Source organism: Carassius auratus, chromosome 2 (assembly GCF_003368295.1).
Source record: "Carassius auratus strain Wakin chromosome 2, ASM336829v1, whole genome shotgun sequence".
In the NCBI taxonomy this organism is placed as follows: domain Eukaryota; kingdom Metazoa; phylum Chordata; class Actinopteri; order Cypriniformes; family Cyprinidae; genus Carassius; species Carassius auratus.
In genome coordinates, this window is record NC_039244.1 from 26,364,141 (window position 1) to 26,383,530 (window position 19,390).

General features: G+C 36.9%; 1 protein-coding gene across 1 annotated transcript in view; it reads right to left on the bottom strand.

The window, feature by feature from the left end:
• The window catches only part of LOC113038555 (BMP/retinoic acid-inducible neural-specific protein 3-like), a 39,846-nt gene extending 21,279 nt beyond the window's left edge, over positions 1-18,567 (bottom strand). Inside the window, exons 1-4 of the mRNA XM_026196068.1 lie at positions 18,121-18,567; positions 17,759-18,035; positions 9,454-9,644; positions 7,203-7,396 (exon numbers count right to left, since the gene is read on the bottom strand). Of these exons, the coding sequence (XP_026051853.1) occupies positions 7,203-7,396; positions 9,454-9,644; positions 17,759-17,991 (618 nt within the window). The 5' untranslated portion in view covers positions 17,992-18,035; positions 18,121-18,567. The remainder of the gene's footprint in view (positions 1-7,202; positions 7,397-9,453; positions 9,645-17,758; positions 18,036-18,120) is intronic.
• Positions 18,568-19,390: the final 823 nt, after the last annotated feature.

Here is a 19,390-nt window from a genome sequence, read left to right on the forward strand (position 1 = left end):
AATTTGCCCCCACTGTCATGTAACACACTGGGTAACTGCTTCGCGCGGTCTTTTGCGCTTATTTTTGTTGGCAGATGAGAATGATTTGCGTCCTTCACCCTGGTTTCACCGCGGGCTTCACAGATGATGTTCACGTCGCGCAATTACGTCACTTCATAAGGTTCCCATTGGAAAATAAAGGGCGATTTTGTTGTATGAAGTTTCAAGGAGACCCCAAAAAATGTTGGACCCAGCTGGGATTTGTTTATCGTGCAGTGGCTACTGGTACTTAAGATGGCTATCGTTAACAGAGATGGGACCAAGTCTCACATGTGCAAGTCTCAAGTAAGTCTCAAGTCTTAACCTTCAAGTCTCAAGTAAGTCCCAAGTATTTTTTTCTTGGGCAAGTCAAGTCAAGTCAAGTCACAAGCTATGGCAAGTCAAGTCCAAGTCAAATCACCTTAATATTGTTATTTTACCTGCAGAATCTGATCTTAATAAAGTTAAAAGACAAGATATAAGTAACTGTCAGTAAATTAAAATAATTTGGATTTGCATTGTAAATACTCATGTTCAGTAAAATACATCATGGAATCAAACAAAATTGTAACTTCCTAAAATTATTTATTTTTCACTTCTGCCAACAGTGTTTGAAATGTTTTACATTTTCAACATTGAGTCCATAAAACAAATAACAGCTAAACATCCAACAGACTCCTCTCTGAACACCTCTCTCTCTCTCTCTCTCTCTCTCTCAAACACAGTTTACATACAACATGTTACATTTCTCCTCTCTCTCTCTCTCTCTCTCTCTCTCTCTCTCTCTCTCTCACACACACTCTCTCTCTCTCTCAGAGTATAGAATATAAATATGACGTATTTTCAGTTGTTTCATACTTTTTTTATGTACAGTACAGACCAAAGGTTTGGACACACCTTCTCATTCAAAGAGCTTTCTTTATTTTCATGACTATGAAAATTGTAGATTCACACTGAAGGCATCAAAACTATGAATTAACACATGTGGAATTATATATTGAATTATATACATAACAAAAAAGTGTGAAACAACCGAAAATATGTAATATTCTTGGTTCTTCAAAGTAGCCACTTTTTGCTTTGATTACTGCTTTGCACACTCTTGGCATTCTCTTGATGAGCTTCAAGAGGTAGTCACCTGAAATGGTCTTCAACAGACTTGAAGGAGTTCCCCGAGAGATGCTTAGCACTTGTTGGCCCTTTTGTCTTCTGTCTGCGGTCCAGCTCACCCCTAAACCATCTGGATTGGGTTCAGGTCCGGTGACTGTGGAGGCCAGGTCATCTGGCGCAGCACCCCATCACTCTCCTTCTTGCTCAAATAGCCCTTGATGCCTTCAGTGTGACTCTACAATTATCATAGTCATGAAAATAAAGAAAACTCTTTGAATGAGAAGGTGTGTCCAAACTTTTGGTCTGTACTGTACATAACAAAAAAGTATGAAACAACTGAAAATACGTCATATTTATATTCTGTACTGTATATATATATATCTATATCTATATATATATATATATATATATATATATATATATATATATATGTATGTAATATGCACTTGTCATGATTGGGTAATCGCGGCAGCTACATTTGTTTTTCTGATTAATTGTTTTGCTCTATGAGAAAGACAAGGTAACAAAATATTCGGGGCTTATGCCCCCTTAGCCCAGCCCTAGCGCCGCCCCTGGAATGCGTTCTTTTTGACGGCCTGCTAGCGGATCATTAGGGGCCGTTCACATCACGTCTTCTGTGTGCGCAAGTTCGTTATTTCCAATGTAGGCGCGCGGTATGCGCGCTCATAATGGAAGCAACGCCCTCAACATCTAAACTTTTCAAAATGCCGCAAGCGCACCGCAGGTCATGTGACAATAACTAACCAATCAGCTTCATCCTTTCTCGTATCAACGTTGAAAGCTCAGCTAAGAAATCTATTTATCCCTTGCTGAAATTTCCGCGTTTTCATTGAGAGAGAGCGTGTAATGGATGCTTAGCAACGACAGACGCCCCAGGAGCACTTCTGCCCGAGCGCTTTGGAAAGAAGGAGAAAGCGGCGCGACTAGCGTTTTCCACGCGTTTTTAGGCGCGAACTATTGAAGACAAAAGCGATGACCCTCGGTACCTCTCAGGCTGACATGTTGATGTGATGTGATATCTGATTTAAGTGGGCGTGGTGTGTGTAAGGAAGAGAGGGCATGACTGATGATAGTGTCCTGATCCAGTCACGACGCTATTCTCAGCCTGCGCTCCAGCTGAGTAATCAACTTTATTTTAAAAAATTATTTATATATTTTCTATTCAAACTGAAAACATGATGTAATTAACACTCAAGTCATTCAAGTCATCGTGTCTCAAGTCAAGTCAAGTCCCGAGTCTTTAACTTCCAAGTCCGAGTCAAGTCTCAAGTCCTAAAAATAGCGACTCGAGTCGACTCGAGTCCAAGTCACCAAGTCACAAGTCCCCATGTCTGATCGTTAATATACTCAGCTTAATATAATTTCAAGGTTAATGAAAATAAATTTGCAATGCTTCATTAATTGTTTCTTAATGTGCATGTGCTGTGAGGATTTGCAGAGTGTTTTGTTATATACATGTGTTGTGATGATTTGCAGCGTGTTTCGTTATATGCATGTGTTGTGATGATTTGCAACACTTGTGTTGTCAAACTGATGAAGATGTTTTCTTCATTTGCTGGTGTTTTTTTTTCAGTTTGCATGTGTTTTCTTAAGTTGCAGCGTGTTGATCTCTCTCGGCCACCATACTTTTGACATGGAACAATACAAGAATTACAAGAATAAAAAAAAAAAAGAAAAAAAAAAACTTCAGGTTCCCATCTTTGGTTGATTGATTTTCTGTTAAATAAATCTAAATATCTAAGTGAGGCAATTACAGAATGGACTGAAACTCCAGGTCCTCGTCTTTATACAGTATGTTAAGAATGAAGTTACAAATTGTTTCAATTTCTGACTATGCTGAACAGATGAGTTTACTGCATTTTGTGAAATTGTAACATTAAGGGCTAGATTTACTAAGCAGGGCAAATTAGCATGAAATTGCAATCCCATAAAAGTGCTGATGAAAGTGTAAAATTCTGCAGTTGATATACTGACAATGGACAAATGAAAAAAATAAATATATATATATCACCCGGATGATTTCCATAATGACCAATTCCATCTACCAATAGCAGAGCAAATTAGCCACTATCGCAGTCATGTCAAGTGAATAATGGGTTAAGAAAGTTTCTAGACGTTAACCCTCTGGAGTCTAAGGGTATTTTTGGGGCCTGGAGAAGTTTTGTCATGCACTGATATTAGTGCTTTTTTCAGTTTCTTATAAATATCTAAATGGGGAAAAGTCTAATCTCACTGTAATGACCTAAATACTGTACCAGTGAACTGACTTGCGCAAACCTTAGTAAATAACGTTGATTCAATGCTCTCCTCTGTCTGATATGTGAAACTCCTACTAATCTAAAAGCAATAAAGTTAAATACCTGTGTTCATGCCTTTTCATCCCTAATTTTTCACTCCTCTGTAGTAAATCCTGATAGTAGTTTTTTTAATGCCAAAAGAGGGTTTACACCGGCACGAGCTGTTAACAAATCTGTCTCATTGTTATCTACAGCTAGTGCATGATTAGTGCATGAGTCCTCTACTGATCTGATGTCAAATAATGCTGGGTGCACACCAAAAGATTTTTTACATCTTATAAGATTTTCAAAATGTGATAAACCACATACATGAGGATAAAAAAATCCTAGATTTAACCGTTTTGCTCCTATAGTGTGTGGCCGTGATGTGAAAAAGACAGCACACCACACGCAAACAGATTTTCAACTGTGAAAAGAGTCTCAACTGTGAACACAGGAAATATTGCAAAATCTCGCGAGACTTCAGAATAAGCATGGCGGATGATAAGCAGAAAGAAATTATAATGATAGTGTTTGAAATTATTTTGTACATGACACGTTGTAAAAACATTCGTGCTGTTGCCACAAATCAACAAGCTGATCCTCCATCTCTGCTGTCCACATCAATTTCACTTTGTGCTGTGCCATGATTGCTTCTGTCTTCCATCATCTCGCTTTCTGATTGGATATTGTTTCGTTTCACGTGATAATCTCCAGAGCGTGTGCGTGTTTGTCCTCAGGGGTCACCCACACATCAGAATTTCTGATCGGAAATATTAAAGGAGCATTGCATAGGTTCTGAAATTTCTAACCGTTACTGACACCATTGGCCGTTAGAGGAACTGCAGCCAGTCTCATGCTCGTTCTCAGTGCGCAGAGGAGCACGCTCTTTTTTCTTTTTTTTTTTACTTCAAGGAGTGTCCGTGGGTGTCTGAATTGTGCTGGAGGCTGGTCGCTTCTTTCCATCGGCAGAGTCCATTTGAAAACACTATTGCCGCTGCTTACTATAATGGCTGGCGTGCCGTACGGTTGTAAGCCCAAGTAGACGAGAACGCGCATGACGTCACATTTTATGAATTTTCGCGCCAATTCGGGCCCGACTCCTCCACAAACAATTGAGCCTACAGGCTGATAGAGGCAACCGTGGTGGACAGTCGAGGTGGCATTCTTTTTTTTACATCATGGTTGGCTCATACATGTACAAATGAAAACTCTATCTTAAAGATTTTTTTAAGTAAAAACCTCCACATAGCTCCTTTAAACATGTTGAATATTTTTGATTCGCGATCTGGGCTGCTCCGACGTTCTTCCGATCAGGTTCGGACACTCTTAACACACCTCACACCAAGGGAACATCTAATAAAATAATCTGTAGAACCATCAAGATAATCGGGAGATAGATAGGATTGTCAGAAGGGGGGAAATCGGCCCAAAATCAGCCCGATTATCTTTTGGTGTGTACCCAGCATTAGTCAATCAGTAAGAGCACTAATTAAAATGAAGCTAAGACAGACTAATGTGTTGATATGTACTAATGTGAGATTTGACCCCGGGACGATTTGATCAGGAGAAAAATGTCCACCTCTGGTTTGACTAACCACATATTTCTCATGATTCACAAGATTATGGAAAAAGTAATTAGTAGATGTGTCTTTTTCCACATTTTATTATTTAATATTATCTGATTAGAACTGTGTATAACTGATATATTACTAGGGCTAAGCGATACAAAAAATATGAAATATAAAAATATACGAAAATCATTTTACTTTTATTTTTTTTTCCCTAAAAGAAGGTGTGGTTGCTACCATGCCTGAGTAAGTTATTTTAAAAACAAAGAAACACATGAAGAAGAAAGAAACGCATTACATATTGTAATCCATTTAGGAACAAGTACTGTGGCCGAGAGAGTTAAAAACACTGCAACTGAAGATAACACATGCAAAAAACACCACATCAGTATGACAACACATGTACTGGAAATTCTCTAAATCCAAAATGCGAAATAAATTAAAATGCACTGCAAATACTTACTGCAACCAAACATACTCATAACGCAAACACACACATTTTTACTTTCTCAAAAAAAAACTCATTTTGTATGGTTTATAAGCGTTTTTAAAAATGGGGACCTGGGTTATGTCGTCATAAGTCACCATCTCCTTGTAATACCTGTGTCATACCCATGTCATTATACAAAGTTGTGTCCTGATATGTCACAAAAACACACATATTTATAATAAAACATAATGCAACCAAAGACAGAAAGGCACTGCAAATACTTTACAACACAAACAAATACAGAAACACTGTGACAGTGGAGCTGTCACAGCTGAACTTAAAAGTGAGTTTTTGGTTTATTTATACATCAGTAAATTCTGATTGGTTAAAGGGGGGGTGAAATGCTATTTCATGCATACAGAGTTTTTTATACTGTTAAAGAGTTGGATTCCCATGCTAAACATGGACAAAGTTTCAAAAATTAAGTTGTATTTTTTGAAGGAGTATTTTTGTTCCTTCCGGTTTGTCACACGTTTCGGAAAGTTTTTTTCGAGTATGGCTCTGTGTGACGTTAGATGGAGCGGAATTTCCTTATATGGGTCCTAAGGGCACTTCTGCCGGAAGAGCGCGCGCTCCCGTAGAGCAGAACACTGAGAGCACAACAGACTTCACTGATCAGAGCGAGAGCGTCGCGAAATGTCACAGAAGAAGTGTATTTTTGGTTGCCAGGGCAAGACAACCCTGCACGGATTCAGTGGATGGAGTTTATTTTTACAGAGCATCAACGGAGTTGTGCAAGTGTTTGTGTTTGTTCCCTGCATTTCGAAGATGCTTGTTTTACAAACAAGGCCCAGTTTGATGCCGGATTTGCATATCGTTTATTTCTTAAGAATAATGCAGTCCCAACGAAAAAGTGTCACGATCGTGTGTTGGAACCGCAGGCGGTGAGTAAAACTGCTTCAAATATCTGTGTTATTAACTTAGCTATCGGCGCGTAAGCTCATCAAGTAAACAACATGCGATGTTGTCATCAAACTGCACTTTCCACACGTACACCTTAGTTATGAAGGAAGCAGTACTACTCTATAGGTACTCAAAATTAACAGGATATTGAGTGAAAACGAGCATTTCACCCCCCTTTAAGTAATGGTTAAAACCAAGTCAAAATTGCACACTGACAGTACAAACAATGTTTTTTTTTTTTTGTGGTCTGTGCTATTTGCAACACGTTTCTGTATTTGGTTGCGTTGTGAGTATCTGTATTTTCAAACTGAAGATTTATATACCTGCATATTGTATAGGCTTTCTTAATTTGTGTGGGTTTTTATTTTTTATTTTTTTTATTTTTTTTCATGTGTCTTCTTCATTTACACAGCTCTATCATCCACCATAAACAAGTGTCAGGTCTATATGTTTGTTTTTAGACTCCAAGACTTTATGCACAGATGTATTTTGACATACAGTCTTACGCTTTCTGTCCCCTTTATTGCTATGGTTATCGCTGCCAGTCGTCAGATTTTTTTTTAATTAAATCCTGCATTTAAATGTGGTTGTCATCCCCGAAAGCATGACAAATAATTATTCAAACTGCGAATAGATTATAACAGAAAGTGTGCAGAGAGAAATTTCGAAAGCAGCCACCTATTAGCTATGGTAGTCAATATAACAATATACAATGTTTAGCCCAGCCCTTTTTGCTACATTGATTTTTGCATGTACTATATTTACCCCTGCCATCACAATTCAAACCTGATTTTGCTACCATGGGGGTCGTACCTTAATGGCGGTGGAGGCAATCTGGAGGTGATGGAGCTTCCGGAGTGTGCTGTCTCTGTCGATGAAATAGGAGGCTGCCAGTTGGTGGAGGGCTTCGAGGGTCAGCGAACCGGCTGTAGCATTGGATGCACTGCCATTCTGCTGACCTCTGCTAAGCTTACTTTTGTCCACGAAAATGGTCAAGGACTCCTCGCCTGATCAAAAGTCAGACAAAAATGATCATCTCAGCTGGAGAAGCTAATCAACCCTAATCATCTACAGCATGAGCTCGCCACATCTCAGGCCGTCGGGGCCCACAGAGCCATGCAGCTCTTTCCCATCTGATGCGTCAGCTCTCATTACACGCACGGTACAGATGAGAGTATCCTTCATCTCCGAGTGAAAGGGATCCTATGAAAATCAATTGACTCAGCTGGTGGGTTTGTCTGGAGAGAATAAACGTGTAAGAATAAAAATGGTAGAGACAAAAGGTGTCCTGTGGAGCATAAGCCAGACCTTCAAATGATCTCTACTTTCAGCCTCAGTCATGGTATACAAGCAGTTTATTTATGGAGCGAGATATTGACGAATGAGAATGTTTCTTTAAAAGAGATGTGTACTGTAAACAATCTCCCAGCAGGCAAGGTATAGAGAACTGAGAGACTACTTTTCTCCAGTATATCTACAAATGAAGATGAGTTCTCAGAGCTGAAAACCAGTTTAACAAACAGAGATGTCCCTGTCTACACTTTTCTTCTTGCCTATAGAAACTGACAAGGCAGTCGCAATCCATTAAGTATTTTTGTGAGTGAAACCGAATATTCAGAGAGAAAAAAATGTATTCCGGGGAAACTGATTGGACAATGAAAGGCGGGTGTATTGTATCAAGATCACCCCTCTCCTGATACGCCACCAGCCCTTTTGAGGGCCTTTTTGATGTTGGTGCTAATGTTACTGAAGAGCATCTCAACATAAGCCTAAGCAAAACAGTTCCATGTACATCTGGCATTAGCATACATTTTCTGTGATCCTATCATGATCAGATAACACTTCACCACCTTATGCCAGATGAAAGATCGGATCACAATAAATGCATTTTTAGGTGGTCTGGAATGGATTTTGACTACATCTAAGGTATAAATATGAATGCATTTTGGTTAAACCTGTATGCAGCGCTGAAAGTAACATCAGACGAGGTCATGCTGAAAGAAATTAAATTCATAATTTTTTTACACCCAGACACTGCACTCTTTTGCTCTCACCCAATTCAATCAACAATTTCCCATTATTTATTGAATTATCTCTCTGGATTACACTTGGAATCTCATTTCTTTCAATTATGTCCATATAATAAGAATTTTAAAAACGAATAAAAAGAACAACAACAATCCCCTCCCCTTATCTTTATTTCAAAAACCTACTAACTTCTTGAGAAGTCGTATATGAGAAGTCACATAACATAATATTAACAAAAACATAACTATAATATATATGCATAACTTATAGGTGTCAAGAACTAAGGTAACTGAAAAGTAAAAATAGATTGTATGTCTATTCAACATTTCAATCAAGTTAGATTGTTTTAGTATATGAATAAGAAGAAGAAGAAGAAAAAGAAGAACAGTGACACTTTATTTTAAGGAGAAATTCTCACTATTAACTTATTCTGCACATATTAATCTTATTCTGCATGACCATATTTTAGATCTCTTAATCCTCCTCCATACCTAAACTTAACAACTACCTAATTAACTATTAATAAGCAGTAATTAGGAGTTTATTGAGGCACCAGTTTTAGTTAGTTAGTGTGAACAGGACTTTAAAATAAAGCATGACCATAATAATAATAATTTGACTTTATCCTGCAGTCCCCTTGGAATTTTGCAGAGGCCCCTCTAGTGGGCCCTGGTCCCCTGATTGAGAACCACTGGTCTAGCCTGACATCCACCAAAAAGGAGTGGTTAAAGGCAAAACTATTTATTTAACAAAACTGCATTTTTAAAGAAATTCAAATTCTTTGGAATAACATGCACTGATGAAATGCACGTTAATTAAACATGGTGAATTTTGAGTTTGAGTTTTAAATTAATCCAGGGACTGAACTTATGTGTCATATCCATTAGTTAACACTAATCCCAATGTTCAATAATGGACAATGTAATGTCAACCTCTACTGAGACTGTATAAAGATGTCCTTGCAAACTCAGGAACAAGAATGAAAATCTTTTTTGCAGGGATAATAACTAGCTCACACATAAAATAGTTCTCTTACCTCCCAGAGTGGCAGAGAGCAGGAAATGAGTCCCGTATTTCTTAATGATGGTGTCAGTAATTTTCTGCAGGCTCGGCCGTCTCCCCAGAAGCCTGATGTTATGGATAAAGTCGGGGTCAAAGGGCACGGCCACCCCGTTGCCTTCTTGTCTCTCCGCGGCAAGACTGTTGACCTTCCATCGGCCGAACTCCCTGTGAGTTCATAATCATTTTTAGGGATTTTGATATGAGCTATTATTGGAGCTCAAGTAATCATCACATCCTCTCGCATTAGTCATTACAGTCACATTCATGTTGTCCTCTCCTCAATCTGGCACTTCACCACATCTGTCCCTCTCTCCATGTTTGTTTGCTCTATTCCTATTCCAAAAAGCTCTTTTTGGCTCAACAGAGCAGCCAGGATGGTAGGTGGTATTTCATTGTTTCGGGGCTTGAAGAGCCTCCATAGGGAGCCAGGTGCACAATCTGAGCACATTTCCACAAAGCACTGAGGATGTAATCCCTTAAGATCCTCCTCTAAACTCTGTGTGGTGCCTGTGCTTCTCCAATTGCTCATATTAGTACGCTGAACAAGGTAAAGCTTGTAAACCTCTGTTTAACTGTTCTAACAAACGCTGAGGTGGCTCGGTGTGTTATAATGTCGGTTCTTTGCAGAACCATTATCTGATTACGCCCACACACAAAATAACAGCAATCCCTTCCTCGACTAAAGGAAGTACTGTAAACTAAAATGCATAATGTACACCCACTAAACTATGAAATAGGCATTGGGATGGAGAACTGAATCTAGTGTCTTTCCATTTAAATACATTTGCATCTATTATTACGCAGTGAGAGACATCGGTTTCAAAGTTTAGTTCTCTGATATTCGGTTCTAATCTGGTCTGACAGAATTTATAGCATTCCCTGAAGCTAACGCTCAGATGGTAGATTTTCAAACAAAGCATCCCACTCACGCGTCACTAAAAGCTGTACCAAATTTTGAAAGAGAATGTCAAACTTTTTTTTTTTTTTATTGAAACTATTTTTGTGTGTTTGGAAACACACTCATTTAAAGCATCATATTTCAGATTCATGATATTAAAAATAAAAAAATAAAAACATAATTTAATACCAGGGATTAAAGAATATATTAGATATCAACATAACTTTTTTGCTTTTGGGGAAAATATAATAATTTTTGCATGCAATTAAATATAATTATTAGGACTGTCCATTTAGTGTGTTAATTTAGTGTGACTAATTATGGAGAAAAAAAATAATGCACATTTATTTTTAAACATTTACATCACCCCGGGCTTGGCTTAGACTGGCTTAGATGTCATCTTACATTGCATGCAGTTGTTTAATGATGAACATGATGCATAGCCCATGAGGATGCAGTTATATGGATAAAATATAAAAATAGCGTTTAGCAATATCACACAAGCAAGAGTGCTCTTACACTGCAAAAAAATAAATAACAAATAATAAAAAAATAAACCCAATTTCCCATTACAAATCTCTAAACATTCTTGAATCAAGATTAATTTATCCAAGAAGCAATTTGACTTATGATATTAAGCTTTGTTTTCTGAAAGTATCAAAGTATCAAAATGTAATTCGTTTTTGCTTTAAATAAGTAAAAAATATATCCCAGTGGGGTAAGAAAAATAATATCTTCTTTCCTTTCTTTTTTTCAGAAAACAAGACATATTTTTACTAAAAACATAATATATATATATTAGTTTAATTTATTTTTTGCAGTGTATTTTTATCTATGCAATATTGAATCAAAACATTTCTTTCTAAGGGTACTTTCTGTTATGTCTGTTCAATGCGTTTCTCATTTAACATAATGAAGCTGATGTATTGGGGGTAATTCCTCAGCCAAAATTAATGTGCAATTAATTATATTAATTGGCACATCATGTAATTGCTTACAGCCATAATAATTATGCATGGGGTCAAGTTCTGTCCCTGTTTGCACAGTTAAAGGGGTCATATGATGCACGTTTTCCTTTCTGTTTAGAGTGTTATAAGCTGTTCTTGCGTAGATAAGATGCCTAAAGTTGCAAGGACTGAAGTCTCAAACCCAAAGAGATATTCTAAGTTAAGACTCACCCACACCCCCCTAAAATGGCTCATTCTAACATGCCCCCCCCCCCACATATCTATATCACTGTGTAGGAAGATTTGCATAACACTGCCCAAATGTCCACGCAAAGAAAGAAGGCATAACTTTGATTCTCGCTGTAGTATTGTTGCTGCCGCAACCATGTTGTGGAGACGCTGTGTTTCATTGTGAAAGTAGAACTACTTTGTTTGGCCTTCCAAACGAGGACACAACTAGAAATCACTGTTCCAGAAAAGTTCAACCCAAACATTTAGATGTGCACAGAGCATTTTACAGAATACTTTTTCCTGAACCTGGGAGAGTAGCCTACAATGCCAGCTGTTCTGACTCACAGCCTGTAAGTATGTTTTTTATATTTAAAAAAAATTGCCACTGACTAAAAGCAAGTTGTTTGTTGTTTCTCCAATCACAAATACAGACATGGCTTTATGTTTACATTTTTTGCCGCAGAATTCTAGATGATTATAAGTGTCATTTTCCTCTTTATGTCAACTTCATATGATCCCATTAAATTCTTCCCGACTGCTAGATAAATGCTATTTAAAAGTAAGGGACACAACAAGTTCAAGAATTTACAAATAGTCTTAATTTGTATTTAATACTTAAATACTCATTTTAAGTACTGAAGGATGAGCAATATCAATACGTTTTGATAGTTTGAGAAATTTTTGACTGGTTGTAGGCAAAAATAGAATGAGAACATATACGTTTATTTATTGATTTATCATTATTATTATTGTATGTTTACATTCTGCATTCCAAAAAGGTACAATATCTTGAGAAACATTCAGTCAGTCAGTTGTTTTTTTGATTTTAACAGTTTGGGGTTATTAAGATTGGATAAGGATGAATCAAATTGATCAAATGTGGCTTTTAATGTTACAAAAGGTTTATGTTTCAAATAAATGCTGTTTCTGAACTTTCTGTTCATTAATAGAATAAAGAGTCCTTTAAAAAATGTATTACTTTCCACAAGAGCAGCACAACTGTGTTCAATGCTGATAATAATATTAAATGTTTCTTGAGCACCAAATTAGCATAAGAATGATTTCTGAAGGATCAAGTGACACAAAAGACTGGAGTAATGATGCTGAAAATTCAGCTTTAAATACAGGAATACATGAAATTTTAAAATATATTCAAATAGAACATTATGAATAATGTTTCACAATATTACTGTTTTTATTGTATTTTTGATCAAATAAATGCAGCCTTGGTGAACATAAGAGTCATATTTCATAAATGTTTACAAATCTTCCCAACCTCATACTTCTGATCTGTCTTTTCATTCATCACATACAGTAAAGGATTATTTAATATCAGCGTGTCAAATATCAGCAAATTCGATTTGTAGCCAGTACCTTTCGCCATGTTGGAAAATATCTCATAATTTATCTAAAAATCAGTTACTGGTATCCAAGCAGTGTACAAATTGCACAGCAAGCAAAAAACATGCCTCTTCTTCTCAGGTTCCGGAAGATCACACCATTAGATCAATATTTATTTTCTTTCATCCTATTTCCCACATTCCCTATCTCCATTACAAGGTTATTACTCTCCACAACAGAGAAAATACAGGATGTTCTCCAACCTCGGTTGCAGAAATCTGTCTCTGGAGATTAGCAATTAAACCACAGCCTTCTATACCAATGACAGAGTTTAAAACTCATGGGAACCAATCCAATCACTCACATGAAGAGCCCTATCCAGAGAACAATCATGAAAGGAATGGAGGATGTCATTATCACCAATCAGCCCAACAAAGGATGGTGTAAGTATCAGATGAGGTGCCTGATGAGCACTAGCGTTGAGCACCTAAGCCACTGATCACCACCGACAAACCAGAGAGGGCAAAACGCTCCTTTACTGGAGAGCTCTCTGAGAGCCTGCGGTGCAGACCTCAGGGCACCATGTAATCAAAAGCCACAAGCTATTTTGTAATCAGAAACAGAAACCAGAGGGCATAAATGAAGATGAGCTCAAGAGGAAAATGACACTAATAATCATCTAGAATTCTGCGGCAAGGCTGTGGAGGTGTGTTTATGCATATTTACTTATAGTTTGGAGAAGGTATGTGTTAGTGATTTCTGAGGCGCTACGTGAGTTTATGACACTTGACGTCTTTTCAGCAGGGATGTTATATAGAATTTTGTTATGATTTATTTGGTTATGGCTAATATGAGCCAATGCGAGCAAATACATCAGTAAACATTAGGAATGGTGCCACACTGGTGTGTTTTCTTATCATAAGAGAGAAAAAGGGCATAATATGGTTCCTTAAAATCATGCAAAATCCATTTGTTGCATATTGAATATGAGATGGCAAGTACTTTCTTGATCAGGCAAGCTCTAATCTGATTTTTTCTGCATGGCTTTACATAATGTTCAGGAATTGTGGTGCACAGAAAGTTATTTTTGGAAGGAATAAGGTTGCTAAAATGAACTAATCACTCAAATTGCCAAAGTTTGTAGGGCTGTGGGATAAAATATTTGCAAGATATATGAGCTTTATTTGAGGATCTTACAATCAAGTAAACTAGACATCTTTGACTTGTATATTCCAATCTGTTTTATGATTTAGTCTATGGCTATTTATTGGCATTCATTGTTCAAAGAAGAAACTTTATCCTCAATGGAAATTTTCCATTTAGTTTCCATTGAAAAAGGTTCTGTATAGCTGAAAGGGTTCTTTAGATTTTTAAAATGTACTTCTGAAAGGTTCTTTGCGGAATACAAAATGGTTATTTTATGACATCTTTATGAAAATCCCCCTTTAGAACTTTGTGATCTTTCAGATAATTTGTATTCATTAACATTTCTGATTATAATATCTACACACATATTTTAAAGTCCTATTCTACAGGTATATACTCTGTACTAACTCTGGATGTACCCCTGCACCTAACCTTAGCCTTATATTACCAGTACTTTTTTAGATAAGTTCCCTGTCAGCACAAGTAAGTGCATGTACTGTAAAAGAAAGTGCAACCCACATTTCAGATAACCCAGCTCGAACAGCTTGTAAACAAGACCTGTGGTTGGTTGATTTCCATGTCAGTCAGACAGTGGCTTCATTTTTGAGTGGGCAGCTCTTGGCTTGAATATCATGCTTGGTTTTGTGTGGGGGGAAGCAAATCCTAGTTACTTAACCATGAATTAATAAAAATATCCAGTAGATTTTGTATTTTTAGAAAGAAAAACACTCCACTGAAAGGCACATGCACATGTTCGGATGTGTCCTTTCAACAACATACTATCATAAGGAAACATCTCTCTAAAAATATGTACCTCTGGGTACGTTTCTGCAAGACCATTTTTACGTACCTCACTGCACGTTTCGCAACAGTTTCAAAGAGAAATGTCCACTGAGTTGCGCTAAAACACAGGTTTAATGTGTGAACCCTGGCATGTTTTGATTACGTTAATCTAGTCACGTATGGCTGTGTTTTTATTATGTTGCTTCTGGTACGTATTGCGGCAGTTCAGAATTCAAAGATCCGGGGACCGTCGCTAAAATGTATGCCCTACACCAAACCCAACACTAAACCTACCCAACAGTGTTAACAAATGCAAAACTGATATAAGAACGCATTTGTTGATGTCGTTTCAACTAACTTATAAGCAGATTTGAACGACTTTGTCGAACTGTGGTTACATGGGATTCGAACTGGAGCTCCTCGCAGCTAAAGTCCATCTCCGAACTCCATGACCTACCGAACAAACCTACCGCCTCTGAAAACCCGTAGATATAAAGCTGGATATGTGCGATATTAATGTTCAAAAGCATCAGTTTTCAAATCTCCCAGCATATGAATATTGTTTTGAAGTCGCAACATGATATTCTTCAAGTAATTCTGCGAAAAATACGCTTTATTAATTGAAACTCTGTAAATTTGTGTGAAAAGGAATAAAAGGTGTCAGTTTTACTGCCTCTAGTGTTCATTTATTTTGGAAACTGCAGTAATATGTACTTATTGGTACGTATTTTGTGTCTCGCTAAAATGTGCACCCAGGTACGTTTATGCCATGAGCCCGGGTAGAAAATCTCAGTCTGGTACTCATTCCAGAGGATCCTATTCCTTTGGCTATTTTAATTAAATTAATGAAAACTAATTATTACTAATTATTATTTACTTTTAGTTTTTCATTTTTGTTTCAAAAGGTGGATTAAAAAAAAAAAACTGAGCTGTGGTTCCAAGAATCTAAAATAATAATAATAATAAAAAAATAAAACAGATGAACATCACCGTGAAATGAATCTAAAAGTAGTCCAATCAATTTGTGAAATTGTTTCTAAAGTCTATAGCCATAGCCAGGGTTTGAAAATTAGTGAGGTCTGGAGTGGGGTCAAGAACTGTACAAATATAACTCATTATATACACTAAACACTTCAGCGACAGACATGTAGATGTTTGTGAAATATGTTTTCTCTGTTTTGGAGGAATGAACATTGTACCACAGTTATACCAGATTTATGCATCAATATGTGTTTATATTTTACTATAGGTTAGAGGTGGATAATTTTATCAGTTGTTTCTTATCCATGCCACAGTACATATTACTGTCATAGTTTTCATTAATAACCATTGCTATATAGATAATTACTTTGTCTAGTGCTCTTATGAATTTTTTTATTGCATGCTTTTGTGAAAATGTATCTACTATACTCAAAGAAATAGCATAGACTTATTCAGCGTTTGCTTATTTCATTTAATTTCACTCTCTAACCCACTGATATGCGTAGCCTATAGTGTTAAATGCTACTGTTTTTATATCATTTGTAACAAATAATATCATGATATATTTTTTCATTTGCCTTACCGAATTTGGTATCCTGGCAGCAATACCTTGTCTGTGAGCTTTATTATTATTATTATTATTATTGTCAGTTTAAGTGCCAGCAATCGGTGTTGCCAGATATTGCTATGAAAACAAATAAAAAATAAACTAACATTATTTAAAATACTTTGCAAATAAGATATGATAAATATGTTGCCAAACCTCAACTACAAATTCCCACTTTTTAACTTTCTTCAAAGTGTCAAATTAAGTGGAAAAGACGAGTCCAAGGATGCTTATAACAACTGGATCTGGCGCCCGCGCCCTCACTCACAACTCTCTCCAGACTCGCTCTCTCTGTCAGCTTCTAGCAGCAATTAATTTCATACCACGGGCACTAAACAGTCTTGCAAACCATTTAAACATGCAGATACTCATATGAGGAGTTTTAAATGGCAATAGTAATCTGTTATTTTGACGTCATTCCCACGCCACGAATCATGACGATGAACGAAACGAACTGTGATTGGTTGTTCGAGGCCATTGGCCAATGAAAGCTGCCATGGACCTTCAGCCATCAGTCTCAAGTCTGAAACAAACTGAAACATTCAAAAGTGTCACGAAGTGTTGTGCCACGTTGAATACCAGTGACGACAAATTCATTGGTGACCAACTGCGACATGCTGAAGTATCTTTTTGAATGGGATTATATATATATATATATATATATATATATATATATATATATATATATATATATATATATATATATATATAATTTTTTTTCATTTTTGAATAAATTATTGTGACCTCATATTTATCTGCCTGTTACATTTTGTGTGCTCTTAGAATTTTATTAGCAAATTCAATTAAAAAAAGCTACTACTGTTTTTATTTCTATTAAATTCCAAAATAATTAACGTTACCTGTGATTTGTTAAAATTGTCTTAAAAATTGGATGGTTCTGTGAAGTAAGACTCTATATAATACCAAGCGAACACTATCTGTTATCATTTTCCAGCTTCAAAGCTTGAAGCTTGGGCTTCGTATGGAACTATTTTCACTGTCAGAGAAGAAATACACTTACCAACTCAACTGCTCATCTTTCATTATTTATCGAATTGTTGTATAAGAATGTGATACGAATATGAGCAACTCTTTCTAGTGAACTGAATCAAAAGATTCGAGTCACCTGTGTGTTTGATCTTAAAACGAATCAGTCGTGTTGATATTCAGTACACCATCATTCTATCCCGGGTTAAAATAGACACCTCAGAACGGGTTAAAGGCAAAACTAAGGGGCTTGGAATCTTCCTATGACCTTTATACACTTCGACGACGGTTCACATAACAAACGAATTAAACGCGTAAATCCATTCTTTCACATTACTGTTTCTAAGACCTTTCGTACCTGTAAATTTTGTATCTAGTTGTAAAGCCGTGTTGGTATCTCTCGGTGAACTCAATGAATTCCTGAGAGCGATGGAAAGGACCTTTATCGGACAGCAGCCACTCGAGCGGTTCCGCGGAGCCCACATACACCGCCAGAGAGACGAGCACACAAGCCCAGCGGAGACAGATCACCATCCCCTCCCATAAGAGCATCAGGTCAGGCGGTCTAGGACCAACACTCCGAGCCCACATCCTTCAGCCATACATGCTTCCTCCTTGCAAATCCCCTTTGTGTCCTGCAACTCAAAATAATAGGTGTTTTCAAACGGCGATCTCAAGTTAACATCACCATCACACAGATTTCGGAAAGAGGGGCACTACCTGACACGAGTTACACTTCGGGTATCCGAAACAGAGGAAATGCTCAAATACAACACTTGGAAATCCTCCGACCAACTGTCCGCAAAGGAAAGCGGACCTTCCTCGGAATAGGTCTAAAGAATCTCGATAAATTGGTTTCTCATATCAGGTGAAAGCAAGTGCGCGCGCGTTCCCAAATCCACGCTCGCGCGCAATGGAAGAAGTTGACGCACATCTGACAGAGGTAGGAGAAAATGTTCTATGGGAAACGCTTTCCACTGGAACAGAAAGTGAGATTTCTTTAGATCCCTCTATTTTCTGGGGGGAGCAGGTTGGATGCTCTCTCGGTCTTGATCGGATGTAAAATATGATTGAGAATGAATGCCGGTTTCCCCACGAGTGCATCTCCTGCCTTCACACTTTCACACTGAGCAATACATATAAAGAATAACTCTTGTGCCCACACCCTTCTCTATTTCTCTCACCCTGTATGCCCCTCCTTTTGCGCATTCACTTCTTTTTTGGAAAATGTTCCTTGTAAAATGTACTATGATATAATACATGACAGCTATTTCAGCTAAGTTACAGAATTTAAAAAGGTAAGTCAATTGTTTTAATTTTATTGTACAATATGGTGTTACATAGATGGTCATGTTCTGTTGAGGGTCTGAGACTGAGACCAGCTGTTTTAATAGCCCAAAGGAATGCTACAAAGTGTATTTTTCTGATAAACATCCTCAGAAATTAAACAAAATAAAAAATATGAATAATGACATGATTTTCTTGTATATATATATATATATATATATATATATATATATATATATATATATATATATATATATATATATATATATATATGTATGTGTGTGTGTGTGTGTACATTATAAAGAGACACACATTTACACACAAATGTACAGTAACTCTCAACAGAACATGAAAGGTCTCTTTTCTGCTGTGCACTGTGGTTGTAAATAGTCTCAAAAGCATAGATTATGATGAGGAAAAATCTCAAAATATTAGGTTTGTGGAGAAAAAAAGGAAGTATTAGAGAAGAACGGTTTCATATTCACAAAGATACTAAATCAATCATGCAAGGGATCGTAAGTGCTGGAATATCATGGTTCTATTTTAGTGCTACTCTGCTGTATATTTGATTGGAAATGTTTTGACTTCCAAATGTATGATGCATTTTAGATACAGTGTTACCATATACTGTCTGGTATTATTTATATTTCGAGTGAGTTCCTGTCAGATGCAGTGGGATTTAAACATCTAAGACTACAGTTAT